Raw genomic sequence first — 13,156 nt, forward strand, 5'->3', positions numbered from 1 at the left:
ACATTTCATAGAAGTGTTATTATTAAAGTATCTCTATTCTTAAAATATGGATTAAGAACTTATGGCTGCTATAATATCTGCTAAGAATTTGTTGTTTAAGAGAAGTATTTTAAACACATTGGCCTGCTACTAAACAAAATATCTGTAGATCCCAGCCATGTTCTGATTCCATTTTCTAATCCTGAAATATTTTACGTCTCTCTGCTTCATTGAATATCACCCTGCCCATGGTCTGCCTTTGTTCTATTTCTGGTTAATCTGGCTTATGGTCTATCAATTTTGTTTATCTTTTCAAAGAAACAACTTTCTGTTTCATGTTTCTTTGTATTTTTTTTTTCAGTTTCCATTTCCCTTAGTTCTTCTCTGAGCTTGGTTATTTCTTTTCTTCTGTTGGATTTGGGTTTGCTTTGTTCTTCTTTTTCTACTTCCTTAAGATGTGACATTAGGTAGTTAATTTGTGATTTTTCTGTCTTTTTGATGAAGGCATTTAAGACTATGGATTTTCCCCTTAGATTTGCTTTTGTTGTATTCCATAGATCTTGAACTCTAGTGTCGTATTTGGCATTCAGTTCAAGGAATCTTTTGATTTCCATCTTAATTTGATCACTGGCCCAAGGATCATTCAGCAGCAGGTTGTTTAATTGCCATGACTTTATGTACAATTGAATGGTTCTCTTGGAATGATTTCTGGTTTTAGTCTACTGTGGTACAAGAAGATTCATCATATGATTTAAAATTTTTTGAATTTGCTGATATTTGTTTTGTGGTCTAAGATATAGTCAATCTTGGAAAATGTCCCATGTGGTAATACGAAGAATATATATTGAGTAGTTTTTGGGTAGAATGTCCTGTAAATGTCTGTTAGGTCCATTTGTTCTAGAGTCTTACTTAAGTCCATTGTTTCTTCATTCAATTTCTACTTTGATAATCTGCCCAGTTCTGTTAGTGGGGTATTAAAGTTCCTGGCTATAAAGATGCTACTGTTACTTCTTTGTTAAGATCTTGCAGAATTCACTTTTTGAATCTCAAATCTCCTCTGTTAGGTGCATATATATTTAGGATTATTATGTGTTATTGTTGAATTGCTCCCATTACCTTTATATAATGACCATCTTTGTCTTATTTTCCCATTGTTAATTTAAAAATCTATTTTATTTGATATGAGAATGGTATACCTGCTCACTTTTGTTTTCCATTTTCTTAGAATATTTTTTTCTATCTCTTTACCTTGAGTCTCTGTGTCCTTATGGGTTAGATGTGTTTCCTGGAGACAGAAAATACTTTGGTTGTACTTTTTCATCCACTCAGCCAGTCTAAGTCTTTCAAGTGGTACTTTCAGACCATTTACATCGAGTGTTAGTATTGATACGTGGGATGCTTTTATGTTCATCATGTTGGATAATACTTTAGTGTTTTGTTCTTCCTCTTGTGCTACTTCTTTTATAAGAACAGTGAGCCTTAAATTTTGGGTGTTGTTACACTGGTGGCTATTTATTGTAATGTTCTATGTATAATGCACCTTTTAGTATTTCCTGTATATCAGATCTAGTAGGAACAAATTCCTTTAGTGTCTGCTTGTCTGGAAAAGCATTTATTTCTTCATCATTTAGGAAACTTATTTTTGCATGATAAATAATTCTTGTCTGTCAGTTCTTCTGTTTAAGAAGACTAACAATGGGGCCCCAGTCCTTTCTGGCTTGTAAGTTCTCTGCTAAGAAGTCTGCTTTTAGCCTGATGGGTTTTCCTTTGTAGGTTAGTTGGGTTTTTCCTTGCAACTTGTACAATTTTCTCCTTTATTTTGACTTTGCCACGTTGATGATTATGTGTCTTGGAGATGTGCTATTTGCTATGAATCTTCCTGGTGTTTGTTTGCCATCTTGTATCTGGATAGCTGAATCTCTGGCAATACCAGGAAAGTTCCTCAGTAATTCCCTAGAGTAGGTTTTTCTGTGCTTTTTTGATTTTTCTTCTTCTCCCTCTGGCATACTTCATATGTATAATTCATATATTGGCTCATTACACATAGTGCCATATTTCTCTGAGTGATTATTCTTTCTTTTTTCTTTTTCCTGTGTCTTCGACTGACTGGGTTGGTTCTAAAGCCTTGTCTTCAAGCTCTGAGATTCTTTCTTCTGTTTGTTCTAGTCTGTTGTTGAAGCTTTCTGCTATGTTTTGTAATTTCCTGAATGACTATTTCATTTTTTAGGTTCTATTATATCCTTCCTTATGTTGTTTACCTCTTTATTGAGGTTTTCAGATTTTTCATTCCCATCCTGAAATGTTTTTTTTTGTTTGTTTGTTTGTTTCTTTATTTTGGTTTTCAACTTTCTCTTAAATTCCATTCATCTTGTTTATCATCCATATTCTGAATTCCATTTCCCACACTCGACAATTTCCTTTTGGTTGGAGTCCATTGCTATGAATATGTTGTGATCCTTTGGGGGTGTCAAACTAGCTTGTTTTTTCATGTTGCCAGAATTATTTTGCTGATTACTTCTCACCCGAAACGTCTTCTCTTAGCTCAGGGCTGATAGGTTTGTGGTGAACCTGTTTTCCTTTGCTTAGAACTCTCCTACTTAGTGAGGAGGAGAAATCCCTAGATAGTGCTTTTGTGTCCTACTCTGAAGCACTGACCCAGTGGGAGAGGGATGTATGTACCAACCTGTAACACACCTGTTCTCCTGCACCATCCTGTTCCCTTGCTGTTGTCCAAATTGGTGCTGGGGGATATTTGTTTGGATTGGTGGGTTGGTCCCCAGGACTCTGTTAGAAGCTTGGGCAGGGAGCTAGACAAGTCCCTCTCCATGAATGCAGGTGGCATGACCTTGGCCAGCACCTAGGCAGGTCGTATGACTTTGGTGGGTACCTAGATGTGTTATAGGACTGCAGTCTGTAGTGGGACATGTCATAGGATGTTGGTAGGTGTCTTGGCATGTCATGGGACTGTAGCTGGTGCCTAGACAAGTCGCAGGACCTTTTCAGGTGCCTGGGAACATTGTGAGATCTTGGTTAGTGCCTGAGAGGGTTGTGGGACCACAGCCAGTGGCAGGGTGGGTATCAAGATCTTGGCAGGTGCCTGTGCGAGGTGTGGGACTTTGGTGGGCACCTGGACAATTCAGGTGTCTTGGCTGTTGCCTGGGTGGCTTGCAGGTTTGTAGGACCATAGCCAGCAACAGGGTAACTCCTCAGCTGCAGCAGCTGGGCCATCCACAACTGCCTGGGTAGGGGTGATATGTGGCACCCTGCCAGGGAGTCATGGTGACTGGAGCTCTCTTTCTGTTCAGGTCCGACTGTGGCAGCTGCTGAAATGCAATGTAGGTGGGATTGGTGGTGCTATTAAGATGTCTAGATGGTGGCGGCAGTTACTGAGGGCTGGTGGGTGCCTGCTCTGCTCAGACCCCCAGGAGGCAGCCAGTAGGGGGAGGGGTTGGGGGTTCACAGTACCCAGAATGTATGTGAGAGTGCCTGCCTTCCCTGCTCCCTCTCTGACCTGGCAGGGGTAATGGGGAGGTGCCTGCAGTGTAGCTAACCCTTCTTCAGACCAAGTTCTCTGGGACTGAGAGCATAGATTTGCATCTGTTGTAGCAACCTGGGACCAGAATTTGGTGGGACCATACTGTGCCTGCTCTCCAGTTCAGTGCTTCTGCAGTCTCCAAACAGCTCCCTGATCAGTTTAGAGGCCTGCCATGGTAGGTGAGCCCCCCTGGAGTTCAGATTTCAGTGTCCTCTGGGGGAATGCAGAGCCCCAGGGATCTTTCCCCTAACTTTTTCCTGCTTGTGGACACCTCCCTCTGGTGCCTTCCGATTTTGCCAAGAGTATCACCCCGCCTCTCTCTCCCCTACTTTGAGTGTCTCCAGGTGCTTCTCTGATGATTCACAATGCTCTCTCTGAGAGGGTCCATCCATGGGTGTACCTCTACCCACAACCTTTAATCTTCTCCTTGAAAGGGTGAACACAGGCTGCTTGTAGTCCATCATCTTGACATCCCCCATATGATAATTAACATGATGAGGGGATATATTATTCTGGGCAAACTGGATTAAAGTGCTTGTGTGGCTCAAATTCTGGTTGAAACTTCTATTCCCCATGGCCATTCTCCAGTCAGCTTATCTTTCAGGTGGTCAACATTATGTTTACCAAACATGGTCTTAATTTTCTTGTTTCTCCCAGCCAATTAGGCAAGTTCTTCCTTGTTATATTTTTGATGAGCACTTTCACAATCATATCTCTCCAGGACTTTTATTCTCATCCTAACATGACATGATTCTTTTTCTTTTCATCAGTTTCCGTTAAATACAGCAGTACTTACTAAGGAGGGAGGATACATGTTGAAAGTTCAGAGGAAGAATGAGAGATGAATCAAAATATATTCAGAGTCTTTTGTTTTGAGCAACAATATAAACCATGATTAATATAAAGAAAGAAAAACTAAGGGCTTAGGGACAAACAAAATTTAATATTAGGTTATTAAGTATGAAATGTCTGATTTCCATAAGAACTAAGTTTGGCAGTTGGCATCTCTGACATTTCACTTTGACACTTCTTGTATTATGTTTATTGTGAAGTACATTACCAGTCTTTCAAACACATGTTTTGGCTTGTGATTATCCTTCACATTTTTAAGAGCGATTTTTGTGAAACTATGGATAAGTCAAAAATTCGGATTATTTTTGAATATGAGTTCCATCATAGAACCAATGCTGCAAAGACAGCTCAAAATATCAATGAAGTGTTTGGGAAGGATGTGGCTAATAGAATGCATAGTATATCAATGGTTTGAGAAGTTCTGTTCTGGTGATTTTAATCTTGAAAATGAGCCACATGGGTGACCTGAGACCAAGTGGATAATGATGAGCTGAAAGCTGTAGTGGAAGCAAATCCATCTCAACCTATGCGTGAATTAGCAGCAAGGTTTAACGTTATTACTCCAACAATATTGGACCATTTGAAACAAATTGTCAAGGTAAAGAAGCTGGAGAGATGGGTTCTGCATGAATTAAACAAGCATCAGCAGAGAAATTGTCTCAAAGCTTGCCTTTCTTTGCTGTCACAACAAAAAGGTGAACCATTTATATAGCATATTGTTATGTGTGATGTAAAATATATTCTTTTTGACAATCACAAGCATTCATCACAATGGCTAGATAAAGATAAAGTACTGAAACACAGTCCAAAACAGAATATTGATCAAAAAAGGCTAATCATATCTGATGGTCCAGCACTGGTATTATCCACTACATCTTCATGAAACCTGGTCAGCAGATTACAACAGATGTCTACTGAAACCAATTGGATGAAATGATGAGAATGCTTGCAATTAAGCAGCCAAGATTGGTCAATAGAGACAGGCTAACCCTATTGCAAGACAACATTGGACCACATGTCACACAAATAATGCTGCTCAAACTACAGAAGCTGGACTTGGAAACTCTGTGTCATCCACTGTATTCACCAGACCTTGCATCAACTGACTACCACTTCTTCCAGGCTTCGGACCACTTCTTCAAGGAAAAATATTCCATACTCAACAAGCTGTGGGAAAAACGCCTTTGGTGATTTCATCACCACTGGCTGTCCAGGCTTCTTCACTGCTGGTATAAACAAGCTACCGTTAAGATGGCAAAACTATGTTGATAGTGTAGGTGCATACTTTGATTAATTGTATTGTGTCTTGTTTGAGGTATAATAAACTACACTTTTGATTGGAAATTGGACATTTCATATTTAATGACCTAATAGCTTAGTGGAATGATCAATAGTTCCATCTTGGTCACGTCTGTTTTGGAGAAGAAGGCAATCAGACATGAATCTGGAATTCCAGCAGACTATTCAACTGGCCATATAAACTCTGTGCACAAAAATAAAAGTAACAGGTATATAACAGTTACTTCTCAATGAGAAGATTTCCCCATATCCCTCCACTGAAATGCTTGGCCAAAGTGGCTAATACATAGACTCTTAGGGGTGAAGAATTTCTCGGTTTTTAAACCATTTTGTTGAGGAATGATTGAAATACAAAATTCTGTACATATTTAACATATACAACTTGATGAGTTTGGGGATAGGTATCTACTCGTGAGACTATCACCACATTTAAGACCATAAACTTATCCATCACCTCCAAAAGTTTTCTTTTGACCTCTTTATTTATTTATATTAAAAATGTAGTAAGATCACCTAACATAAGTTCTATCCTAGCAAAATTTTAAGTATATAATACAGTTACTGTTCACTATAGGTCTAATGTACAGTAGATGTCTAGATCTTATTCGTCTTTCATAACTGAAACTTTGTACTCTTTGAGCATCACCTCCACATTTCCCTATCCCCCAGCACCTAGAAACCATTATTCTACTCTCTGGTTATATGAGTTTGACCATTTTAGATTATAGAAAATGGTAGAATATTTGCAAACCATGTATAGGGTAAAAGGTTAATATCTAAAATATATAAGGAACACTTACAACTCAATAGCAAAAAAATAAAAATAAAAAATAACCCAATTAAAAAATGGGCAAAGACTTGAATAGACATTTTCTCCAAAAAGACATACAAATGACCAGTAGGTGTATGGCAAGGTGCTCAACATCATTATTCATCAGGAAAATGCAAATCAAAAATGCAATATGTTAGAAAGGCTATAATTTAAAAAATAACAACAAAAGATAAGTGTTGACACGAATGTGGAGAAAACGGAATTCTTTCACACTGTTGGTGAGAATGCAAATGTTTGTATTCATTATGGAAAACAGTATGGAGATTCCCCCCCTGCCCCCCGCACCAAAAAAAAAAAAAAAGAATTGCCATTTGAACAAAAAAATCTCACTTCTGGGTATATATACAAAGGAATGGAAATCAGGATCTTGAAGAAATATCTGTGCCTCCATATTCACTGCAGCATCATTCATAATAGCCAAGATATGGAGACAACCTAAATGTTGATCTAATAAAGAAAATGTGGTGTGTGTGTGTATGTGTAATATAATGGAATATTATCCAGCCTTTAAAAAGAAAATCCTTCAATTTTCAATAACATAGACAAACCTGGAGGACATTATGCTAAGTGTAATAATGTAGACCCAGAAGGTCAAATACTGGATAATGATTCCTTGAGGATGGAAAGACAAATATTATGTGTAAGACCAGGAGCTCTAGAAACAGATTGCCTGGGTTTAAATCTTGCCCTCATCATAAGCTACCTGCATGATTCTGGAAGAGTTGATTAACCTCTTTGTGATTCTGTCTCTCAGTCTTTAAAATGTGATGATAGTAATGCCTAACTTATTAGAATTTTATAAGTATTATTGAGTTACTCTTTGTCAGGTGTTATAGACCAGTACATAGCATAGAGTAATCATTATGTATATGTTTGTTAAATAAAATGGATAATGAATAAATAGAAACGTACATATGTAAAATTATAAAACACGTCTACTTCCTAAATAATGTGCACTCATATATTTTAATTATTAGTGGCTATAAATCTATAATAAATTGCTATCAATAAACTGAATTTAACAGTCAGGTGAATGTCTTTCAAGAAACTTTCAGATCATTGTCTTTCTTAATATGCCATTTGGATGCAGTCTTTCACTGATCTCTTTCCTCAGATTTCTAACAGTTCTTACTCTCTTCTTTCTATATGCCAACCAACTAACTTCCTATTTCACTGAGAAAATGGAAGCAATCAGAGGGTATTTGCAATACTCCCACTGACCTACATAGAAGCTCATCTACTCTACTTTTCTCTATTAACATAGATGACCTTTCTGTGCTTCTAAGGCCAGCTTTTCCACTTGTGTACGGTATCCCTTTCCCTGTTTTCTGTACAAGGACATTACACCAGCTATTGGACAGCCCCCCTACCTCCTACCGTCTTCCCTCTACTAGATCATTCCCATTAGCAGGAAATTATTCTATAATATCTCCTATCAATAAGAAAATCCTTCCTTAGCACCACAATCTCTGAATCCACCTCTTTATTTCTCTTCCTCTTTAGAGAATTTCCTTTCTTTCCATTCTGCTCCTTCTTGAATCCCACCTAATCAAACTACCATTCTCACTACTATATTGAAGAAAATTTTGTCAGAGTCACCAGTGAATTCACATCACTAAATCTAATATCTAGTCTTTATCTTTATTCATTTGGCTTGTGTGTCATCATTCTTTCTTAGTTCTCTCTTAGTTTGCCTTCAGTTTCCCTGACCACTCTCAATATCCTTGCTGGTTTCATCATCCTGGCCACTACATTTGAAAGTGTCCCAGGGTTCAGTCTTTGGATGGCATCTCTTCTCTATCACCAATCATTCTCTAGGTGAACTCATACAACCCTGTAGTTTTAAATATAATCTGTAAATTGTTTCTTCCACAATTTTTGTTACAATCTAGACCTTTCTCCTGAATCCCAAATTTATACACTCTTCTGCTCACTCAATATCTCCATATGAGTGAATAATAAACATATTAAATTTAAGATGCCCAACCAAAATTCCTGACATACACTCCAACCTACTCCCTAGCAGTTTCCTTGTCACAACAAATGACAACTCCATTATTCCAGTTATCTAAGCCAAAGCCCTTAGGGTCTTCTTACCTCTTATATTTCTCTTACTCCCAAACATCACATCTATCAGCAAATGTTATTGTTTCTATCTTCAACATTTCCAGAATTCAACAACTTCTCATCATCCTTTTGCTCTCACCCTGGATGGAGCCACCATTCTCTCTTCCTTAAGTTATTGCAGTAGATTCCTAACAGTTCTCCCTGTTTCCACCTTTGCCCCTTTCTGCAGAGCTTATTTTCAACACAGCAGCCAAAATGATTCTTTTGAAACATGTCAGATTACATAACTTTCCTACTCAAAATCTTCCAATAACTTTCTAAGGTATTCTTTGTAAAGCCTAAGGTTTTGCAATGGTCTGTGGTGTACTTCTAATGGAAAGAGTTGAAGCATAGTTCGTTATCAGTGGTGTGCTGGTAAATGGTTAACAACCAGCATTATGGATATAGATGAGGAATAAAGTCACAGAAACATATTTGAAGAAAATAGAGGACTATTGATTTCTGGTGCCTGTTGGCCACCCAGATACAAATATCCAGTTGACATCAACGAAAAATGCTTTTAAAATAGGTAGTAGAATGAAAGGAGAAGAAGACTACCCATAGGACTCTGGGAAACATTGATATTTAAGTATCAGCAAGTAAAAGGAAGCCAACAAAGCAACTGGGAAAAGAAAACAACCAGAGAAAACATTAAGTGCAAAAAGTCACCCAGGAAACTGTAATGTCAAGAAAGTAAGGGGTTTCAAGAAGCCAGGTATAATTATGAGCCTCAAATGCTAGAGAGACATAAATTTTGAATTATAGAGAAATAAGGTAAGGGATTGCTTGAAAAGTATAAATTAGAATTAGAAAATCCCTGACGATCTTGGTAAGAGGAGTTTCAGTGCAGTGGTGAAGAGAGAGGACAGACTGTAGTTAGAGAATTACTGAGAGGTCAGAAAGTAGAGATAAGAGTAGATTATTCTTTCAAAAATATATATTAACTGTATAGAGTTGTGGCAAGATGGATGTATATTTAATTTAACTTTTTAAAAAATCATGTGGCATCTAAAACATGTTTATGGGTTGACCTAAAAGAAGCAAGGGAGAGGAACTGAAGAAATTGTAAATCCAGGATAATATTAAGGGAAAGTACAGGGGGAAAACTGACTTCATAGCATTAGCTCTGAACAGGAGTCACTGACCTTGGATAAGACCAAAGTCTTATTTCCCTCTGAGATCAGAGATTAATGAGGGTGAGGGGGCAGTGCTGAATGTTAGATATACAGATTATGAACAGGAAACATAAAAAACTTTCTATTTTACCTATTATGATAAGGCAATATAATCAGTAGATTGGGCAGTTTCAGGCAAGCATGTTAAAATCACTAGTGTGATAAAGGTAAGGAAAAAGTGTTATTCTAACCAAATCCTTTCCACAGGAATCCTTCTGACATGAAGCCATAAAAATTTCATCTGTCATTCTCTCTGATCAGTCATAGAGCTGTAGAATGTTAAATTTTAAAAAGACCTTGAAAATTCTCTGCTCCAACTCTTAGGTTAGTTATGAAGCTGAGATAAAAATGAAGTGATATTTCTGGGTTCACTTAGCTTGGTGGGGATTGAGTCCCAATATGCCCATTCCCAAGATGGTGTTCTCTCTAGTATACTGGTACTATCATTTCAGAATGACCTCTTACCTTTCTTTACTTAAAAAAAATCTTCTGATCCATTTCCTTTGGTTTAGCTTTATATTATGTTTTTATATGTGTGTGTGTGTATGTGTGTATTTTTACAAGTCTTGGCTAAGTTCCATTAGTTTCTCTAATGTTTTTGTAGCTTCACCAACTGCCTTAAAAGATTATATCAGAACAGAATATCTAAATAGAAATTTAGCAGCTTGTTTCCTAAGACTTACTATAAGCTCATTGACTACACAAAATAGCATTTATATACCTTTACTAGTATACTTGTCAGACATATTGTTCTAGATGTGTCAGAGTGAAACATTTACGTTACAATAGATCAGGTACTACAGTCACCTAGGTAAGTAAAGAACTTAAAATGTTAACTATATTAGGTTTAGTATGTTTGTAAACTATAAGAAAAAATAATGTGATAGTGGTTCTGCACGTTTGATATTGGGTTAAGTGCCATGAAAACTTTATTTTACTAAAATTATTCATTATATATTAAAACTTTATCATTACAACTCTGTTACTTAAAGTATAAAACACTGTTTAAACCTATAGAGAAGAATAGCATCATTCGAATAGAGTTACTCTTTAAGAGTGAGCATTATATATAATCACTACAGGGTGCTTTATAACAATCTGTTTGCATATATGATTTTCTTTTAGATATTTTAAGTTCTGCTGTTTTTCTTGTTAATAAGTAGTGGATCTCACTGCAAAAAGTCTTAACATTTCAGAAATGTATGAGGCTTTAAAAAGTAAATGTTCCCTGTAACTACACACACACTGTTTCGTAACTTGTGTTTTAAACTTCAAATTATATATTAAGAAGCTTTTCATTTCAATGCGGATATATTGGTGATACACAGTATCTCAAGGTATCATGATTTATTTAATCCCTTCATGAAAGCACATTTGATTTTGTTTCTAATATGTTGCCGCCTTTAAAGCTGAATTGAATACATGTAACTTTGTACATTTTAGTTGCTATGATTCACTCTTAAAAATGGAAGAGTAGACTCAGATTCATGAACTTTAACATTTTTAATATATTTGCCAACTTATTATCTAAAGATTATACTATGTTGAATATTTCACTCAAGAGGTATGAAATCTTTTATTTCCCAACATCCATGCCCAAACTGGGTATTTTCACTAATTATTTTTTGCCTATCTCACATGTGAAAATACATTAATTCACTTTAATTTGCAATCATTTAACTATAAGTGATTTTGGAACATCCTTTATATACATATATGGCCATATATTATCTTTTTTGTGAATTACCCAAGTATGTATTTTATGCATTTTCAATTTTTTCTTTTTGATTTGTGAAAGTTTTTGTAGATATAACTTTTGTAGTCATAACTATTAAGTTTCTAGGACATTTGAAATCATAAAATAGTATCAAATAACACAAATAATTAGTACTTCTATGTGTGTCAATAAAATTACTTTTCCAACTGAAACATTATAAAAAGTTTGTTTTTCTCTATTCATAGAAAAGCACTGTCACACAAAACAGCTAAATTATCATTATAGGGCATTCTATTCACTTTATTAACTATGCCAAGTAAATGGCTATATCTTATTTTCACACTTAAGTGAAATTAACAGTATCCAAATTCCATGAATTATTTTTCTTATGCATACAAGCTTTTTACTTCTAGCTTTATCTTTACTATCTAAGCTTTCTATTATTTATGGACTGCTCAATAATAATATAATAATGTTTTTTCACTGTCAATAATCATATTTTGCTTTTTTTTATGGAAGGTCTATGCCAGAAAGGAAGCCTTAAAGGCAGGTTTGGATAAAACTGTAAGTCTTCAGAAAGATCTATCAGAGATGCATGAATGGATGACACAAGCTGAAGAAGAATATCTTGAGAGAGATTTTGAATATAAAACTCCAGATGAATTACAGAAAGCAGTCGAAGAGATGAAGGTAAAATAAGCCAAATAGAGCAAAGCAAAGAAAGAAGGAAAGAAATGCAACATTGTTTGAAATGTAATTCTGTATGGTCTGCTCTTTTCTTGATTTAATAGTAGAGGTTAATTTTTAATTAATTTAGCTTTAAGAGTGATATACATTATTAAAATCTTAAATTGATCATTAATTTTTATGCATTGTGATAAAAATATAAATATTGACAATCAGTTTGAAACATGATTCCCTTGAAATCATACAATATTAAGAGAGTGGAATCAGCAGATCACGTTAGGTGTTACTAGCTGATGCAAATTCAAGTTGAAACTGTGAGAAAGTATTTAAAATGTAGTCAACAGGCTGTTAATTTTGTAATTTAAAGGGGTTTCTTAGTATTTGGAAGTACTAAATATTTTACGTAGTGGCCTTTAATATGGATAAAAAGGATTGAGTTTACATGCACTTCTTTTGAAACAATAAGACAAAAAACTAACATTGATTTAGGACCAAGGAAATTAACACGTAGCATGAACTTGAAGGTGAGGTCTGGAGTTGAATCTACATAGTGGCATTTCAGTATGGCCTTGGGAAACTCAGTAGTCAACATAATCTTCCATTTTATCATGTTTATACCATCACAGTTCCTAATTTGTATGTATGAACTGAAGATTGAACCTTACATGTAAGTGAATTGCCTAGCTCAGAGTTGGCACTCAATAATTTATGGCTACAATGATAACTATTATTTTTATGTACTAGTAAGTATGCATAATCCAACCACACTAACCTATGTGAAATATTAATAGTATTGATATTTGGTTGGTTCAAGGACTTATGACAGAGTAAAATCATTGTGGAGCCAGATACTTGGGTTTAAAACTTGATTTGACCCCTTGCCAATTGTCTCACTTTGGACAAATAACATAAACTTACTGAGCTTCAACTCCCTCATTTGTGAATTGGGTGTCAGAGTGCCTGCTTTTTGGAAT

The 13,156-nt window shown here is 35.8% G+C and overlaps 1 protein-coding gene across 1 annotated transcript in view; it reads left to right on the plus strand.

Moving 5' to 3' along the window:
- The window catches only part of DMD (dystrophin), a 1,602,346-nt gene that overhangs the window by 311,737 nt on the left and 1,277,453 nt on the right, over positions 1-13,156 (plus strand). The window contains exon 21 of the mRNA XM_069463910.1: positions 12,015-12,185. Coding sequence (XP_069320011.1) covers positions 12,015-12,185 — 171 coding nt within the window. The remainder of the gene's footprint in view (positions 1-12,014; positions 12,186-13,156) is intronic.

This window comes from Eulemur rufifrons, chromosome 30 (assembly GCF_041146395.1).
Source record: "Eulemur rufifrons isolate Redbay chromosome 30, OSU_ERuf_1, whole genome shotgun sequence".
NCBI lineage: Eukaryota > Metazoa > Chordata > Mammalia > Primates > Lemuridae > Eulemur > Eulemur rufifrons.